This window comes from Rutilus rutilus (assembly GCF_951802725.1).
Source record: "Rutilus rutilus genome assembly, chromosome: 17".
NCBI classification, from domain to species: Eukaryota; Metazoa; Chordata; class Actinopteri; order Cypriniformes; family Leuciscidae; genus Rutilus; species Rutilus rutilus.
This window is the reverse complement of record NC_140230.1, coordinates 24,078,725-24,098,851: the sequence shown is the minus strand read 5'-3', so window position 1 is coordinate 24,098,851 and position 20,127 is coordinate 24,078,725. Positions and strand designations below refer to the sequence as shown.

At 35.8% G+C, this 20,127-nt stretch overlaps 1 protein-coding gene across 2 annotated transcripts in view; it reads left to right on the top strand.

Annotated features, from left to right (window-relative positions):
• Positions 1-5,284: 5,284 nt before the first annotated feature.
• Positions 5,285-20,127, top strand: part of mroh1 (maestro heat-like repeat family member 1) — a 32,063-nt gene continuing 17,220 nt past the window's right edge. The window contains exons 1-15 of one of the 2 annotated variants that reach the window (XM_084435503.1): positions 5,285-5,561; positions 6,434-6,528; positions 9,371-9,516; positions 10,807-10,938; positions 11,568-11,730; positions 12,298-12,396; positions 13,617-13,768; positions 14,284-14,424; positions 14,707-14,799; positions 15,238-15,316; positions 16,113-16,226; positions 16,385-16,458; positions 16,771-16,893; positions 17,284-17,391; positions 19,742-19,886. In XM_084435503.1, coding sequence (XP_084291629.1) covers positions 6,498-6,528; positions 9,371-9,516; positions 10,807-10,938; positions 11,568-11,730; positions 12,298-12,396; positions 13,617-13,768; positions 14,284-14,424; positions 14,707-14,799; positions 15,238-15,316; positions 16,113-16,226; positions 16,385-16,458; positions 16,771-16,893; positions 17,284-17,391; positions 19,742-19,886 — 1,600 coding nt within the window. In that variant the 5' untranslated portion in view covers positions 5,285-5,561; positions 6,434-6,497. The remainder of the gene's footprint in view (positions 5,562-6,433; positions 6,529-9,370; positions 9,517-10,806; positions 10,939-11,567; positions 11,731-12,297; positions 12,397-13,616; positions 13,769-14,283; positions 14,425-14,706; positions 14,800-15,237; positions 15,317-16,112; positions 16,227-16,384; positions 16,459-16,770; positions 16,894-17,283; positions 17,392-19,741; positions 19,887-20,127) is intronic. The other variant, XM_084435502.1, reaches the window with a different exon arrangement.

Genomic DNA, 20,127 nt, shown 5'->3' with positions numbered 1-20,127 from the left:
GTGTATAGTGCATCATTTGGGACAGTTGTTAGCCTGTTTGAGTTTTTATATGATTACTGCACCCCTGGGATTCCTGCAACTATTTTTCTTTCTGTTTTTAAAATAGTTTAAAATTGGTTCGAATGGTTTAAAACTGACCTTGAATCAACATAACATTTTTTGGGTGATACACAGGTAAAGAGAGTGAGAAGATGAAGTGAAGAAATGCTTGATGCCAGGCCTAAACACACAATCCTGAACTGTTCTCAAACACCACGTCAGAGATCTGTGCTCAGATCAGATTACACTCCTGTCTGTACTGATTCCATCCTGCGCTAACAGCAAAACTGACCCTGACGTATAGTGCTGCCGTTTGGAATTTTCCTTCCCCTCCACATGTGGTCCTGATTTCTGTGTTTAGGCCCAACGTAAAGGGTATGGTACTTTAGAGCTTTGGCGTGTGCTTAACCTTTATATTACTTTCGATTCACCTCTCGTTTCACTGAATATGAAAATATTAATTGTGTGAGTAATGACAGAGCTGCAAGTGGCTCTAAAATTTGTCATGCCATTTAAGTGACTGAGTGTGCATTACAGATACTGAGGGACTTTTGTTATCCTCAGTTATTTACGTTCATTTCAAACTTAGACATTCTTGTGCTGATATAAAGTCAAACCCATATGTGAATCTGATTGCTTGATTCATTGAGTGTGTAAATGTTATATGAATTATTGATCTATATTAAAGGTGGTTTTTCATATTTGGATGGCGGCAAAGCCTATCGTTTCCACATGAAAGCCGAAAAAGAATCCTTTCCATTATAACTGCTGTTTAAACAAAAGTATATTAAAACATATTCAAAGCGGTTCTAAAATGTCACATTTTTCATGACTGAAAATATTTCATCTGCTTATTTGGCTGCATAGTGCACACATGTGTCTGTCACACATTAGTTGCCTCTCAGTAAAAGCAGCAGGTTTTTGTGAGCGATTCATCCCGAGGTCTGTTTGTGAGACTGACTCCGTAATTCTCTCGCAGACCTAGAGTCCCTACTGGGGTGAAATGGATTGGCTTCCAATTTTCTCTATGCATTAACTTAGGGGAAAATGTCTCAGTAGTTTTGCATTCCTAATTAAAAATGCCACCCAGTCTAGTGGACTTTGGATTTTGTCTAATAAGACTGAAAATCCCTGTTGTGTCTCATCAGTTGCAGTAAACCTTTCATTAAACTCTCTGACAAGGCCAAGAACATAAAGAGCGAAAAATATGATACATGCTGTGCAAATAAAAGCTGTGTAATTACAGCAGTGCCTGAACAGCAGGACACACAAATCAACTGCAATACATCATTTCAAGACCTTTGCAGTCAAAGCTCTATATTTAAATATCAGCACTGATGAAAAATTTAAAAGCACATTATAAATACAGTTTGGATAATTATATTTTGCTACATTCCTAACAGCTGAATATTATAGAGAACAGATTTGTAAAGAACCATAAGTCATTCTTAAGGGCATATTTATTTGAGTGATGTAACTGCACTCTTTGTACTCATATCAGTTAGATGTCTAAAACTTAATATAAAATGTGCATGCATGATTACTGTTTATTTTATGTCGGCTAGATGACGGATGCAGAACGCATTGCAATTGCACAAAATATGCAATGCGATTATAAATGTTTGTAAACTCACAACAATCAGTCTCACTCAAATGTAAAGTTTTTATTTTTTTTGTCGCTCAATGCAGGGTTATTGTAAATCTTTGTAATTTATAAAGTTAAAATTAAATATAAATATAAAAACTTATTTTAATTCAGATAGTTAACTAAACTAAAAGAGGATTTTTTTAAAATAATCTAGATAGATATATTAAAAAAACTAACAAAAGCACCAAAATATTAATATTTTTATATTAATACAACTAAAATAGTGATACTAAAATAACACTGCAGTGTCCTCTTTAAAATCGGCATAAAATGAAAACACCCTATGTATGCATTTTTTAGATCCAGAGGTGGACAAAGTACACAACTTCCTTACTTGAGTGAAAGTACAGATACTACCGGTCAAATGTTACTCCGTTACAAGTAAAAGTTGTAAATACCGATTTTTACTTAAGTAAAAGTACAGAAGTACTCGTTTTTAAAAGTACTTAAGTATCAAAAGTAAATGTCAATGCATTGTTTTATTCAGGGACGTGCACAGGAATTTTGAGGGGCAGTTGCTCTGAACTGAATCCCCCCCCCCCCCCCCCCCCCAAAAAAAAAATTAATCTTTAAATTAATTTTTATTAAAATTAAATTTTTTAAATTAATCTCGCACTTGTTCATAGTTTTTTGTATTATGTCTGAATATATTCAGTTGAATTTTGCCCATACAAATTGCCTTATCTGACCGTGTTTATGTCCAAACTCAATGCCTCATATTATGGTCTTATTAATATTTATAAAGATTGCAAAACGTCAGAGATGACAGGTTTATGATATACAACTTTGTAAACAGTATACAAAATGTATTAACAATATGTTAAATGTCACCAAAATACACATGAGAAAAAGAGTTCCTCATATTATTGTTTATTGTTTTTTTATTATTATTATTATTTTAAATTTGAAAAGAAATAATCTGGATTGAATTGACAGATGGGGAAAAACTCGCTTAAAAAAAAAAACGCTTAAATTTCTGGAAAAAATACAATCCTTTTTTAACCTTTTGGCTTCCCGTACATTCAGTTGTGCTTCTTGCTCGTATCAGTTCTGATGGTACGTATGGTAACTGGGCAACTACGCATGCATTTGTAGTATGATCAGAGAATGTATGATTGCATAAAAGGAACAGGAATTCCGGTAGGGAACAGAATCAGCTGCTACACCGGTCGCGTGCAGCGCTGCAGCCACTTAAACAGAGTTTGCCCTTCCTCTACTGACTTTCACTTTCGGTGCCCGAATGGAAGTGAATGAGGCTTTGCGAAAACATTTTTTTTTTATCTAGGCCTACGTGAAATTCTGCATCCATTGTACGATACGAATTTTTTTTTTTTTTTTTCTCGGAAGGGCAACGTGAGTCGAGAAGGGCATATGGGCAGTTGCCTGGGCAACCTGAGCAACCCCCCTGTGCACGTCCCTGGTTTTATTATTGTTGCATTGTTGTATGTACTTACAGTACCTTATGCCTCTGAATCTATGCCTGCCTACCCTCATATCAATATCAAATGTATTTCTAGAACACAGTTTCAGTAGTGGGGTTGAATGTGAGATTGAATAAGTGCACTCAGTAACGTCCACAATGGTTTCGGACACCCAAATGGCTGTTCCCTCAAATAGTGCCCTATTGTTAAGTTTTTTGGCTTTTAGTATGAATATGTTAGCCTTACTGTTATCTATAAGCTAGTGTGCTCCAAAACAATGACAAAATTCGCATTTTGAAGACCAAACCCAACATTGAAAATGAAAATCAGGTTGATGTCAGAATCCAACATCAGATTGACGTTAATCTCCAACGTTGGACAGACGTTGTATTGTGGTTGAAAATGAAAATCGGGTTGACGTCAGAAACCAACATAAGCCGGGTTCTGACGTCGACCCGACTTTCATTTCCAACCAAAATCCGGCGTCAACCCGACGTCGAGTTCATACGTCAAACCGACGACCAACCAAAATGCAACCCCTGCAACCAAAATCATCCCCTGACTGACGTTACTACTTTCTACTCAAGGACCTTGACAAAAATGTAGTGGAGAACATTTTTTTTGTCTTTAAAATGTAGTGAAGTTAGAGAAAAAATAATACTCTAGTACAGATACTCAAATAGTGTACTGAAGTACAGTACTCAACTAAGACTAAGTTGCCCCTTAGACTCTCGTTCATCTGCCTTTACTTTATAAGTGCACCACCCACATCTCAACATCCAGTCAACAATCGATGCATATAACCCAAGTGCATTTTTCTTTGTTTGATAATTCATTACACCCGGATGTACGTCACAACACGGAAGAAAAGAAAAGTCGCCACTTCCATTTCATTGTGGCTTTAAGATTCAGATCTTGTAGGGACCGGCCAGGTGAGCTGTCCCACAGAGGCAGCTTATTATAGCAAGGGCTATACCTCAGTAACTGACAAACTAAATAAACTCATATGGGAAAAGTTGTAGGGCCCAGAGGGAAGGCTTCCGTCTGAAAAAGCCCAAAGGTTTGTGGAGTCGACACATTTCAAGTCTAAAGAGCTCACCAGCTCCCTCTAGTGTGTGTTGTGTGAACTGAGAAAAACACCTGTAAACCTTTTGAGGCAGGTTCACTTGAAATATGCAATATTTCTTCTGGACATGGCAAATCTACTAACAGAAAGCATATAGAGGATGACAGCACTTTCCTTTCCGCATGCTCAATTAGGTAATACTATATTCTGTGAAAATGCATGACAAAGAGAGCCTAGAAGTGGCTCTCAACTTTTTTGACCCGAAGACCCCTCTTTGTCCAACACAATATCTGATCATATTGGATATATTAACATATAGGATATTTCCAGTATTTCTGGTGTAATTATAACAATGTTGGTTTGTTTTCAAACTTTTTTTTTTTTGTTAACAGAAACTAGTAGTAGTAGCCTATATATATATATAGGCTATGAAGAGTTCAGATGCAAAAGCCTCTAAGTGCCATCTGAAATTTTCTTCTAGAATGATCATTTTTATCACTTAAATGGCAATTAAAATAACCTATAAATTGTCATTTAAGTAAAATTACTGATCTTAAATATACGAGCTTGATCAAAATTATCATTCTAGAAGGAAATTTCAGATGGCACTTAGAAGCTTTTGCATCTGAACTCTTCATAATATATATATATATAATATTATATTATATTAATTAACCATGAATATTATTTTTTATTTTTGTTTTGTTTCAGAACTTCCAAGAATGTATGTTCTGCATGTTCTTCAATACGAACAATATTATATAAGTTATTGAGTAGGATAGAAATTTGATTGCTGTCTTGATATATATATATATACAGAGATATATATTAGAATTTTACTTTTGATTTGAGTTTGATTAATCTAATATATTAATCATAATTTACTAATATTTGTAAGTTATTCTGCAAAATTGATCTCTTAATTGGCCTTGTTCCAGTGGGACAAGCTGAAAAAATGTACATTAACAAACATTAAAGCGTTATTTTTAAGCATGGCAGATACAACTTAATAGATCAATTGAAAACCTTCCCAAATTGTACATTTTCCTCACATACGCCACACATGAATAATTAAGTAGGTTGATTTGCATGCAGCGCGTCTTCTTCGTTGGTGTTTAGAGGACCACGCGACAGGCCACGCCCACTCTGATGCGTTCCTCCTGACCTGAGCAGAAGCACGTGATTAGGCGTGTTTACCTATGATACAATGTAGCGTCCATGAGACCATCATCAACCTCAGCCGAATAATCAATCACACGCTTACGCTCAGGATCGGAATCAGTTATTGGATTTACATTAGGGTTTTCGCTGACAAATAACTGCTCGATGCATCTGAGAAAAGGGAATCGGAGTGTGTAGCCTGCGGACGAGCGAGTCAAGCAGAAAGGTAACACGATTAATATATTGTTAATCTTTAGACATTTTACGTTGTTGTAAATGCATTTTAAACATTTTTATTTGTATTTCAATTGCCTTGAGCGCATGGCAGCCAATGTAAGTGAAATGCAACCGCTGTCATTATAGTTTAATAGGTCGCTGTGGCTTTGAGGAAGTTGACATTGAGCGTGAAATACTAAAATACGACTGTGGAAGTGACCTACAGTGTTAGGTGGACTATTAGTCAATATGTTCAGACGACGTTTTCACTGCATGTTACATGATCTGTGCCTTTTCTATGCCAGATTGCCAAATCACATGGAATGCTGTGTGTCGGGCTGTGTCTCAAAACCTAATGAGCTGCCTACCTAGACAGCATTTTAGGGATCATAGGCACTTCCGATCCCAAGAAACGTTACACTTACATGTGGTGCCAAAAATGTTGTCAGTCTAGTCCGTTGGCTAGGTTTTGAGACTTTGTCTTGTTTAGAGATATTTTCTATGACTGGCACCGAGATGTAGCCTTGTGTTAATGTTTGAATTATGACAGTGTGAGGATTAAATCATCTTTATAATACACCAATTAAATATTAATTGTGAATATTCCCACAACAATAATGATGACAATAAACCTAATAATTACAAACACAATATTGTTGTTGATGAATAAAGTATATTATTATTATTACCATTAAATATTTATTTATATTTAAATAAATATTTTTTAAATAAATAAATAAAATATATTAAGTAAATAAATATTTATTTAATATTTATTTACCATTTATCAGTAGGCCTGATATTACAAAATGTAAATATCAGTAAAAAAAAAGTGATAAAACTGATTATTGTTTCATCTCTGTTGCTGGTTTGTATCTGTAGTGGGATCTTTTGAGGGATACTGGACAACCAGATGTATTCCTAAATCTCTGCTGATATCCTCGTCATGGGTGTTATAGAGGAGACTGACGTAGAGCGTAAGTAACACTCTTGTCCACTTTGCCCACTATATAGGCTACTTAATGTCAACTAATTTAATATTCCACACCTAAACACAAGCACTTGTAAGTATGATCATGTCACACTTGTCTAGATTTATTATAATATGCTGAATATTTTTCAAGTTATAGGCCTACATTGCTTTGATTTTCATCTCCAGTGTTACTTGTAATGCTTATGGCTGCTGACCAAATCTCTTTTAAAGGGTTAGTTCATCCAAAAAGGAGAATTCTGTCATTAATTACTCACCCTCATGTCATTCCAAACCTGTAAGACTTTTGTTCATCTTTGGATACCTGTGAGCTTTCTGTAGTCTCCATAGGCAGCTAGACAGAGATCAAATAACTAATATGAATTGAGCGTTTTAGCCCAAATGATCGCTTTATTTGATGAACAGATTGAATTTAGAATTTTATTCACATACATTCATCATCTCACACATCAGTTGTGGTAAACGGAAGCTGCCAGAATCAGCGAGGTTCATTCTCATATGTTACGCAGTATGTTTGAGCTTCTGTTTATGTTCGCTGATCAATGTTTATATGTGAATAAAAGCCTAAATTAAATCTGTTCATCATATAAAGCGATCGAGTCTCTTCAGAAAATTTGGACTAAACCGTTCAATTCATATGGATTAGTTTTACAATCTCTTTATGAACTTTTTGAAGCGTCAACTTTATAGTTGCATGGATGTTCAATGGAGGGTCAGAAACCTCTCAGATTTCATAAAGAAATCTTCATTTGTGTTGAGGTGAGTAATTAATGACAGAACTATCCCTTTAAGGCTGCATTTATTTATTTATACAGTAATATTGTGAAATATTATTATGATTTTAATTATAAAGTAATGTAATTCAAATCTAATGTAACTTATTCCTGTGACGGCCAAGCTGAACTTTCTGCCACATGAAAAAAGAAGTAATATTTCTGTGGAAACCATGATCCATTTTTTTTGAAAAAATGATTCCAAGATTCCAAGAACCAAGATTCTTTCGTGAAATAGAAATATTTTGTAACATTATAGCCTAAACGTCTTAACTGTGACTTGTAATCAATTTAGTGCATCTTGCTGAATAAAGAATAATTTCTTTAAAAACAAAAAAATCTGACTAACCCCTAAACATTTGAATATTAATGTATATCATGATTATTCGCATATTAGCTCAACCCTAACAGAGATGGAGAGGCAGATTAAGTGATTTAGATACACGTCTATATTTATGTGAAAGCACCTGTTTTTCATTTAACATGAACTCCCACATAAATCCAGTCATGGGCTTCTCTTATCCCATTAGTGTCTTTCAACACTGAATTCTTTAGGTTGGATTTAAAGCTAATTGCCCAATGAGTATGTTTAGGCAACTCATTTACTCTGTGTGCTGTAGGTAGATTAGAATAATCTCATCAGATGGGACTGTATGTGAAGATTAAGTATGGTTAAAATGTCCAGATGTTGCAAAGTTTGTGTTAAGATATTCTGCATTGCAGATCTTCCCCCTTACGTTGTACTCTCTGTGTTGTAAGTTTAGGAGCAGGAGTGAGTCATATCATGAGGCATCCATCATGTCCTCAATGCAGTGCTTGTGACCTACTAGAGCACGAGTTAATTACACTAATCCCACTGATTAATTGATCACCCACTCACAACAGTTGTGTTTGTGTAGGTGAGAAACAGTAATGTCTGGTGTTGAAAGAATATGTTTGTGTAGGACTCTTGTATCTGGATTTACCGCATAGTATGAGATAGTAAGGCTAATAAAAATGATTTAAGGTCAGTTTGTCCATTGAGAAACTGGCATAGTGGCAAAACTATGAGAAAAGATGTACTTGTATACAGTACTATTTAAAAGTTTGGGTCAGTATTTAAAAAAAAATAATAATAAAAAATTTATACTTTTATTAAACAAGGATGCATTATGATAAAATTTGAAATGCATTTCTAATGTTACAAAAGATTTCTATTACAAATAAATGCTGTTATTTTAAACAGTTTCCACAAAAATGTTTTAACATTGATAATAATGTTTATTGAGCCCTAAATCAGCATATTAGAATGAGTTCTGAAGGATCATGTGACACTGAAGACTGGAAAAATGGCTGCTGAAAATTCAGGAATAAATTCTATTTTAAAATATATTAAATTGTAAAAGTATTTTTTTTACTGTTTTACTGCATTTTAGATCAAATAAATGCTGCCTTGGTAAGCATAGGAAACTTTTTTTTTTTTTTTTTTTTTTTTTACATGAAACAATCTTAATAACCCCTTTTGAATGGTAGTATATAATTGAATGCGTCTGGAATCGCATAGTCTCTTAAGTAGGTACTTATTTTGAATAATTAATTACTTCGTGCCCGTTAAAAAAGTATGTTCTATAGTATGAATGTGAGTAGTATGAATGATATTCGGACATACTACATTTGCCATGTTGTCATTATCATGTGACCTGCCAGCATCAGTTGCGTAGGTTCACTGCCATTCACAAAGCCTCTTCTGTGGCCTCATGGGATAGTAAAGTGTTGTCCGTACGCATGCTTCAGAATCTCGCCTGAAGTAGTAGATCATCTGGGTTCTTTTTGCCTACTCTTTTATGAGTACTGTGAATCCGGACATACTTCTTTTTGTCACATACTGTTTTCGCCTACTATATAGTAGGGAAGTAGGCCTATATAATAATAGGCCTACTTCCCTACTATGAATGTCCATTTATCTACAAATAAGGATACAGCCTTACCTTTGTGTTTGTGTACCAGTACACACATTTCAGAAATCCTCCATCCTGTTCTGTGCTCATATTGATGTGCATGTTTTTATGCTATCAGAGGTGACCCTGGCTCTTTTGGATGCTGCCAATGACAAGGATCCGGTGGTGCAGGAACAGGTCAGGAAATCCATCTTGACACTGGGGAACCAGCAGCCTGATAAAGTCCTGTCCATGTGTCAGGACTACCTGCTCAAACACCCCAAGGTCAGCCAAAGATTTTTTTTAAAACATCTGAAGCTGTTTTGAAAAAGGTTTTCCAGAGAAATATTATGCTCTCTCGTGAAATTCTCCTGTGTTTCCATATGATTTCCTCTGTGAAGACTATTAGAATGGGTTAAATAGATTAATGTTGAATGTTGTGGGTTTTATATGATCTAAAAAGCATCAAATATCATATGTTATCATGGATTCAGTCTTGTCTCTGTAGCTTTAGATACACTAATATTCAAAGGTTTGGGGTCAGTAAGATTTCTTTTAAAGAAATTAATGTTTTTATTCAACAAGGATACATTAAACTGATCAACTGAACAATAAAGATATTTAAAATGTTACAAAAGTTTTTAAATAAATGCTTTTTAATTGAATGTTAAGTTAATCAAATAATCCTGAAGAAATGTATCATGGTTTCCTAAAAAATATTAAGCAGCACAGCAAAGAATGTTTTGAAAATTCTGAAAATTCAGCTTTTCTGTCACAAGAATAAATTATATATTAAAATTAAAAAAACATTTACTTTAAATTGTAATAATATTTCACAATATAAAGTTTTTTGCATTAGATAAATGCAGCCTTGGTGAGCAGAAGAACTTCTTTAAAAAAAACATTAAGTCATACCAACCCCAAACTTTTAAATGGCAGTGTACTTGTCAACCATTTTATGATAAAAATAGGGTAACAATGTTTTTAAAACAAGTACCTTTTCTATTCTAGTCTATTCTAGCATAATCTATATTTATTGAGCAGATGTTTATAATGATAGCTGGGCTATTTTCACTTTCAAGCGCACTTAACTTTACACTTCCTACTAACAGGAAGCAGATCTTTGTTGTTTCTGATGATGTGACAATTGGCGTCAGTGTGTCACATTAAGTAGTCTCATGCCATGTTTTCATGATTTCTCTGTTTGGTGAATTTCACTTCCCAGGGAACCTTTTGAGATCAAGATTGCCTTTTGAAAGCATATCCCCAGAAAGAAAGGAAAATAATTCAGTGTGTGTTTCTTTATAAAGGAAAGGAAACACACATTAATGTCATTTGTAACTGTAACCAGATCTTTTTTTTTATCGATTTGTAATGCCTAGACATGGCTGTGTTGCTTTTGCCTGCCTCTGATTTGGCTCGTGTCTGTTTTAATAGTTGACCAGCTTCGTCAGATATGAATGTAGGATGTATGAGTTTGATAAATTTGAGACTGTGGTTTTACTGATTTAGTTTTGTGATAGCATGTCTTTTATGTGTATGAGCTTACTTGCAAGTCATCTTTTTCCTGTGTAGCTGGTGGTTGTGCACAGAATGGTGGTCTTGCAAACCATTGAGATGGTGGTGAAGAGCAGGATTGATGACATCAGTTACCCCAAGATCAAGACTGTTATACATCTGGCATCAGATGAGATGACTAAATCAAAGGTGAGAAAACTGATTTACAATACTGTTCAAAAGTTTGGGATCGTTAAGATTTAAAAATTGTTTTTTAAAGAAATGTATATTTTTGTTCAGGATTACATTGATCAAATGTGACAGTAAAGACATTTATAATGTTACAACAATATTTTAAATAAATGTTTAATTCAATTAATCAAAGAAAAAAAAAAATCTGTCACAGTTTCCACAAAAATATTAAGCAGCACAACTGTTTTTAACATTGATAATAATAATAAATATTTCTTGAGCACTAAATCAGCATATTAGAATGATTTTCTGAAGGATCTTGAAGACTGGAGTAATGATGCTGAAAGTTCACAGGACTAAATTACATTTAAAAAAAATATATATTTAAATAGAAAACAGTTATAAAAAAAAAAAAAATAACAGGAAAGAACTGGGTCTATTTTGAGTGAGTGCCTTGCTTAAACTTTTCAATGACATTTAGGAAAATAGTTATGTGACAGGTTACTCCTAAACATGTCAAAATTTTGTATTTTAAAGCATTATTTTTATTTATTTATTTATTTATTGTTTGTATATTATAATGTGCAACACAAATTTATGATTTTCTATATTTAAACATATAAAACAAATTGTCTTCTTTTGTACAGGAAGTTGTCCCAGACTGGCAGCAAGCAGCCAGTAATATACTGGTTGCTGTAGGAAACAAATATATTAATGACATCATGGAGGAGATACTCGGGAAGTTCCAGCCGGGAGTTTTGCCTCACTTTTTTGTGGTCCAAACACTAGCTAATCTCTCAGACTCAAATGGTACATAACCTTAATCAAAACTCATGAAATTCATTAAAAGTTTTCTCTAGTGATGTCTTCCTTTTATGAAGCTCTAATTTAATTTTATTAATTTTACAGAATTTTCAGTATAAGATTTTTTAAGCTTTGAAAATGAAAGGGAAGTTACAATTTGACCTGCAAACTTTAGTCAGGAAGTTAGCAAATTATGTTATCATGCTTTGTTGCATTTGACAGTTGATCATAATTTTTTCAGATCCTCATTTGACTGAACCTTATTTATTATTTTTACCATCACTTTAGTACTTATTATTTTCACTTTCTATAAACTTTGTTTTAACATTTCCTTGGAGTCAACACCAGTGTTTCCCAACCTATTTTGTCGTATGTACATTTGTAGCCACTTGTAATCTGTATAACTAACAGCTTAAACTCCCCTTATGCCTGGTCATTATTTTAAGATAACTTATTTGAATAATAACATAGAACTATCTCCATAATGCAGATTTGAACTGTTTGTTTAAGTCCTGTGTTCTTGTTTGGTTACGTTTCTGACCTGTTTTGATATGTTTGACCTCTGCCCCACAGTATATGGAATGGTGCCATTTCTCAGTGCTATATTGGGGACCATGTTGCCCATGCTGGGAATGACCAAACAAGACAACATGAAATGGGTCTTCGCTTCCGGTAAGCTCAATTACAGGTCTGCGTAAAGTGTTACATTTTCTGTGTCAGCTAAACGACAAAGGGCCCTATCGTACACTCGGCGCAATGCAGCACCAAGTGTTTTTTTGATAGTTTCAGTCCGATGCAGTTATCATTTTCACGTCCTACGCCACGTTGTTTAAATAGCAAATGCATTTGTGCCCATTTGTGCACCCATGGGCGTGCTGGTCCAAAAAACGAGGTGTGTTCTGGCGCATTGTTCGCACGCTGCTATTTTGAGGCAACAGAAATAGATTGCGAATATTTTTTTTTATGTGGCGGGTCCACAATGCGCGTACATTCTGCTTATTAAACACACAGGGACGCACAGCAGCACACAAACATGCCAAATATTTCAAATAAAAGGATTACAATGTAAAAGATTATTATTGTGTACATAAAGATATGGTGGAATCCGGCTTGTCCCGTAGATGGTCTGCTTGTGGGCTTTAACCTCGCTGCTTGTTTGCGCTCTGGAGACGGCTTCGGTCTTTCCACTATCAAATTCCGTCATGTAAATAGCGAATCTGCCATAGCGCGGGCGCAACTGGCATTTAAAAGGAATGGGAGATGAGACTCTGATTGGTTTAACACACGTAAATCCCAAAACACACCCATTACTCATTTAAGAATAGGGACAACCCTTTTAGACCATCCGCCTGACGCGCCGACCATTTTTCCCGTCGTTAAACTAGCAAAAGTGGATTGGGACACGCCCTAAGTGAACTTGCACCGTGCGCTTTAGACCATGCGCTAAGATCGTTAAAATAGGGCCAAAAATGTGAATAAATGTATACACTACTTTTCAGAATTTTGAATTTCAGAATTTTTTGGCTCTTAAGGCTCCATTTATTTGATCAGAATCTTTTTTTACTATATTTTCAAATGTAATTTATTCCTGTGATGGCAAAGCTGAATTTTCAGCATCATTACTCATATACTTCTAATATGCTGATTTGGTGCTCAAGAAACATTTCTTATTATTATCAATAATAAGATAAATGATGCTGCTTAATGTTGTTGTGGAAATGTGATCTTTTTATTTCAGGTTCTTTAATGAGAATAGAAAGTTAATCCACTATGTAAAAGTCCTTACTGTCACTTTTGTCATTTTTGAAAGAAAGTATTACTTTTATTCAGTAAGGATGCATCCTTATTGTTTGTTGTGACTTGGCTTCTCACCTGTTTACGTTTCCTCTTAGCTCTCTGCCGGTTTAGCGAGAGCATTCTAGAATATCTGGCCAACCTAGACAAGGCTCCAGACCCCACTGTGCGTAAAGACACCTTCTCGAGTGAGATTTACTCAGCCTACGACATCCTGTTCAACAGCTGGATCCAGAGCAGAGACTCCAAGGTACACTCAATGAGACAGAGCACACATCCAATTACAGCTAACTCACTTTTGAGACTAAAGAGGGACATGAACTTTTGCCAAATGGGTTCATTTCAGTTTTCTTTGGAATTGAAGCAGGGAAAAAACATGTGAGCCTGTGAACTAAATCTGCTTCTTTCAGAGAGGTGGATTTCTTTGTAATTGCTGAAGATTGGATTGTGTGTAGTTTTTCACCTTTACACATTTTATTTTTGTAGCACTGTAAAGTAAATTTTAAAAATAATGGAAGCATTACAAATCATGCATTTTATTCAAAACTGTCATTTAAATACTCCTTGGCCACTGATCATCAAAATAATAAAAACATATTCATAAAATGATTGTAAAATAACTTTTTGGCTTTTTTCAATCTAATTACCATAAACGTATTAGTTTACATCCATTTGTTTTTTTAGCTTTTCAGTTTTTTCTAGTGTGCGTGTGTGTTCATCCATGTACATGTTTGTACCTGATTGTTCTCGTGTATCTTTCGGCAGCTACGTATGACTGTTGCAGAGGCTCTCGGGTCAATTAGTCATCTGATGGCACATGATAAACTGGAAGAACAGCTTCCCAAACTCCTTCCTACCATACTGGGCCTCTACAAGAAGAATGCAGAACACTATATCATCAGCAAGGTAAAGTCCTCACCATTTCATCTGATTCACAATTACAGGAAATGTTTGGTGGAGGTTAATGGGTCAACCAGTTTATTCAATCCAAGTTCAGATACTTTTCCCACTCTGGACTGTGAATGTTTCTACAGTGTGTTCAATAAAGACGTGAAAACGTGTAATTGTTTGTGTTGTTTAATGACTTGGTTCATGACGGAATCAGATCAGATTTAATGACTGATCTATGAGGAGATCCAGGTCTCTGTACCTGCCTAATGTAGTCTAATGCTGTTTGTGTTTGTTCAGAGCTTGTGCCAGGTCCTGGAGGCCTCTGTGAATATGGGCAGCAGAGTGTTGGAGACACAGGTGGATGGTCTTTTACTTGCTCTGCACCAACAGGTCAGTGTCTCTCTCAATCTCTCTTTATGTGCACCACCTTTTACAGACTTCTAAATCTCTTGCTTAACTTCTTGCAATTGTGTTTTCATTTTGGTGGAACAGGTTTTAATTTGCCTAACCACAGTGTTACAAAGAGAGCAACCCAGGGCCATTTAACAGTTTAACATAAAAGGAAGTGTTCACAGAAGTTCACCTCTGTGGCCTTGGGATTTGTTTTGATCTAATTTGAAATCGGCTTAGAAAAGATGTTTATTGACTGATGTTTTATTTACACCATTAATTTTGAAACTTGAGAATTTTTTATTCAAATGTATAACATTTATTTTAAACTTTACACCCTTTTTTTTTATGAGAAAACCCTATGCTTCATCACTGTGTTTTTCATTTAAAAAAGCACGTTTTTATAGGTATTTAATACTTATGAATTTTTCTTTCCAGATATGCTCACCTGTAGACTTCAACAACCCTCCAACTGTGAAAAATCACAACGAGGTCCTGCGATGCTTCAGTATCCTTGGTGAGTCTTGTTTAAACCTTTTTCTTTATTATTTTAAGGTGCATGCAAATGTAAAATCATATAAATCTTTTTTTTTTTTTTTACTAGCCATGTGGTCATGAACTCAAGTGAAGGTTTTATTCTAAATCAGCTGACTGCTGTTTGCTATATCTTTGTCATGTGCTGATGGAGTCTGAGCTGAGATTAAGTTAAAGTGTCCGACCAGCAGGCTCTTTCAATCAGTGAGATGATCTTGTACAGTTGTGTGCTTGGCGCTGATTTGAGTTGACACACGCCAGCTGGATTTCTCTCCTCTCGCGTTTGTGTTTTGTCAAGCAGATGCAAGGAGTCCAAGAGTTGTTATGTGTTTTCTGTGTGTGCATGTCAGTCATGATGTTTTAATCATGAGTGTGTCATTCAACAGTGAAAATAATAGGTGTTAGTGCTAGATCTGTACTGAAGCATAAAAGAGCATAAATTAGAAAAAAAATAACTCCTTACATTTATGAATGGTTACATGTTCACTTTTTTTTTTTTTTTTGTTTTTTTTTTAGTTTAGTTCCCAGGTTTTTACCTATTAATGTTCAACTTGGGTCCTAAAACAAAACCTGTCAAATACCACTTGTCTAGATAATGAAGCAGACACTTTATATGGGCTATTTCTATATTGGATCATTTACCAGACACCATTGACTAGCGTGTATACATTTAAACACCGGTTTTGGTGGTCCATTTATTGGCACAGAACACTGTCAAAGTCTATGATGGTAACTGAGGGTGACCTTGACATTTAATTTTTTGCTGTTTTTGTTCCCAGCAAACACATTCCCGGACCGCCTGATAGTGTTTGTGCTCCAGAGGTTGGAGAACAGTAACGAGAGGAACAGAATGGGCTCACTGGCTGTTCTCAGACACCTCATTAACTCATCCAGTGAGTTTTAAACATGTACTCAAATACGTCAATGATTTCTTTCTCAACCAGACACTCACATCCAGATTGTCATACTTGGTTATGAAAGGATCAGAATGTTTTGCTGAGATAGTCATTTACAGATCTGTATTTTTAAAACTGTACTCTGTCTGTTCAAGCCTCCACTATGGAAACCAAGAAGCTCCTAATTCTAACCAGCATCAGGCAACCTCTGGCTGACCACAGCAATAAGGTACATAATAAATCCTCTGAATGTGAAATGTGACAAAACATGGGTGTTTCATCAACATTTAGGCAATTTTGCCCCAGTGGACCTTTAGAAAATAAACTCCTTTAAAATACATTTGTCACACTAGTTTATTTAATTTGTCTACTAACATGTTTAAAAGTGAATGTTATCATTTATGCTGCAGTGTCATTGTCACTGTTATGTATTGTGTTTAATGGAATTTAGTGGTGGAAACTTTTTTTGGGGGGGGGGGGATAAATGTGCAGAAATTCTGAGTGTTCAGAAAGGTCTTAATGATTGTGTTTACCTGTGCAGGTGAAGAAGAGAGTGGTGCAGGTGATCAGTGCGATGGCTCATCATGGTTACCTAGAGCTGGAGGGAGGAGACATGCTCGTCCGCTTCATCATTCAGCACTGTGCTCTACCAGACACTTATCATGTACAAACAACCTTTACTGGCTACACATTTCATTATCTTACTGCAGTGTCACATGACTGTAGCTGCAACTGAACTTTCTGCTCACTGACCACATTTTAGATTCTTGAACTAAGTCTACAAATCTCGCTTGATTTCCCATGCATTGAACTGCAAGATTGTTAATGATCTATTGTTTCAGACCTCTTTAGCATTCAATTTAGCAAGCTTGTTCAGTCCATAGTCCTTGTTGAGTCATGTGTCAGTGCATAGCTTAGTTTTTAAATATTTGCATTAGCTGGGGTGATTCCCTTTGTTTGATAGCTTTGAACAATTATTGGTTTTAGCCTAGCCCTAGTTATGCTCGGGTGTGTAATACAATATGGGTGATAAATTGTGTTAATATTCATACAGCGAGGACAGCGACCACCAGACCCAGAGGAAGTGACCAATGAGGCTCTGCGTAGCATGTGTGATAACACACTACATCTTTTCACTACTACAGTGGGCCGGCTGACTGATGTGAGTACACACAATTGTACACCTTCCGCAAACAAATTAAAATGGTTTCCTTAGATGCTTGAAGTCATGGTTCTTATTTCAAAATGTGCAATGTTTACAATTTTTTTCTTGTTACAGTTGTGCAACATTATGATTGACTGATATTGTATGTCATTTTATGTATGCCAGGTGAACTTGATGAATGTCATAAAGCTGTCATATCTCTGCCATCATTCTTAAGGGGAGCTGCCACTGAAGAATTTGACCTGATTGTCTGGATTTGTGGGGACCAAGTGTAGTGATTTAAAAATCAACCATCAGAAAGCCAATATTGATCTCCCACTGTTCTGAATATTAGGGGGAACATCAATGTCTGTGGTGGTGACAGTCACACTGCCACTAAATCAGACACATGCACATCTGCAATGCGTCTTACTATCTTGAAGACAACTCAATGAAACTCTTATAGTGAGAGATGGGCTTTGCAGTCATTCAGCACAGTCCATCATCTTCACAGCCAAAGTCAGCAGCCTCAGCCCGGCATTGCTGCTTGTAAGAAAGAGTGTCTAGAGAAATATTAGATCTTTTTTCCTGTAAGCTTCCCAACATCAACAGCTGGCTGTTGACAGGGATCTCTCCTCAGCAGACAGACGAAGACAGTTTATGTGCCGATGAGACTGTCTCCATTCACTCTGCCAAAACACATTCAAACGATAACCAGGAAAATGTCAGGAGATGCACATCTAGCCAGACTATTTTTAGATTTTTGTTGTGTCTTTCTTGTTAACATGTTGTTTTAAAGCACTAAATTGACACTTTTATGAGATTTATTGTGTGGATTTACCAAGGTAGACACTGAAAGTAAATAGGTAAGAGCTTTCCATTGGATAATTAATACAGTGATTATTATGTTTCAGCTTACAAGAAGTTATTTAATCTGATGCAGCTTCACATTCCTTAAACATCCATGTCGGAAGATATCTTGTGGTCATGGAAAAGATGTTATTTTGTTTCAGTAAGGTCAGATTATTGGTCTGCATTAAGCAAAGAAAACAACTAAGGAGATTGCTTAAACTGCTAAAATTGGGTCCAATGCATAATTAATACCTGGAAGGATAGCGGTGATCAGAGATCTCTCAGAGAACTCACAGCTATGTGTTATAGTTGAAAGTAAGAGCATATCCACACGCACAATGCGAAGAGAACTCGAGGGATTGGGACTAAACAGCTGTGTAGCCTTAAGAAAATCACTTATCAGTGAGGCTAATCAGGAGGAAAAAAGAGTTGGGCAAAAAAGATTGGACTCTGGAGCAATGGAAAAAGGTCATGTTGTCTGATGAGTCCAGATTTAACCTGTTCCACAGTGATGGGCATATCAGGGTAGAAAGAGATGCAGAAGAAGTGATGTATCCATTATGCCTAGTGCCTACCATACAAGTCTGTCAGGGTGGCAGGGTTGCTTTAGTTGGTCAGGTCTAGGTTCAGCAACGTTATGTGCCCAGAAAATGAGGACAGCTAACTACTGAATAATCAGTTGTTTCCATCAATAGATTTTGTCTTCCCTGATGGCATGGGCATATTCCAAAATGTCAAATTTTTAACAACACAGAGTCCAGAACTTAAAGGGATAGTTCACCCCAAAAATTACAATTTTGTCATCATTTACTCACCCTCAAGTTGTTTTAAACCTGTATGAATTTATTTCTTCTGCTGAACACAAAGCAAGGTAATTTGAATGTCAGTAACCAGGCAGTTATGGGGCACCATTGTCTTCCATAGTAGAAGTCAATGGTGCCCCAGAACTGTTTGGTTACAAACATTCATCAAAACATCTTCTTTTATGTTCCACATAACAAAGAAATTCATACAGATTTGGAACAACTTAAGTGTGAGTAAATGATGACAGAATTTTCATTTTAGGATGAACTATTCCTTTAACCCCATTGAGATTTTTTGGGATGTGCTGAAGGAGACTACGCAGCGGTCCGACTCTCCCATCATCAATAGAAGTGAATGCAGCTCTGAATAGAAAATAATGTTGTGACATTGCAGATGCTTATTCAAATGATAATTTGGCAAATGCATTCCCTAATCAAAGAAAAAGGCAGTCGCGGTCCTATGAATTTGTGCCTTTTTTTTTTGGCCAGGCAGTGTATATACTGTATATAAATCCACAAACCATATAAATATATATTTATGTTTTATTATTGTTTATTATATACAATAAACATCCATTATTCAGTATTTACATATCTCGAGTTAAACCATTGTAAGATATTAACACTTTGCCCTTTATCTCTACACTTTGTTTTTCGTTTGCTGAACATAATGTATGTACACCTGAATTGAGTGCATGTTATTTTTCGTGTAGGTTCTGTGGCCGATGTTGCTTTGCTACCTGACCCCAAATCAGTATGCCAACGCCACCACCCCCTTGTGCAAGAGTTTAATTCTTCTGGCCAATAAGAAGCGAACAGCACAAGAACCCAACTTCATCATCGACTTCAATGCACAAGGTGTGGACACACACACATATATACGATCATGATGTCACTGATGAGCCTAGTCTTAGACTAAGAGCTTTTCCAATGTCTGACCTGCAGAAACCCTTGAATCACACTTTCTGTCTTCTCCAGCAGCCGCCGTTAAATCTTTTTTTTTTTTTTCGTTGTTGGACTGAAACTAAATTGCACTTGCAGACGTTCTGTTTTCATTGCAAGTCGTTTGCTTTGCCTGTTGAGTCTGTTTCTAATTAGT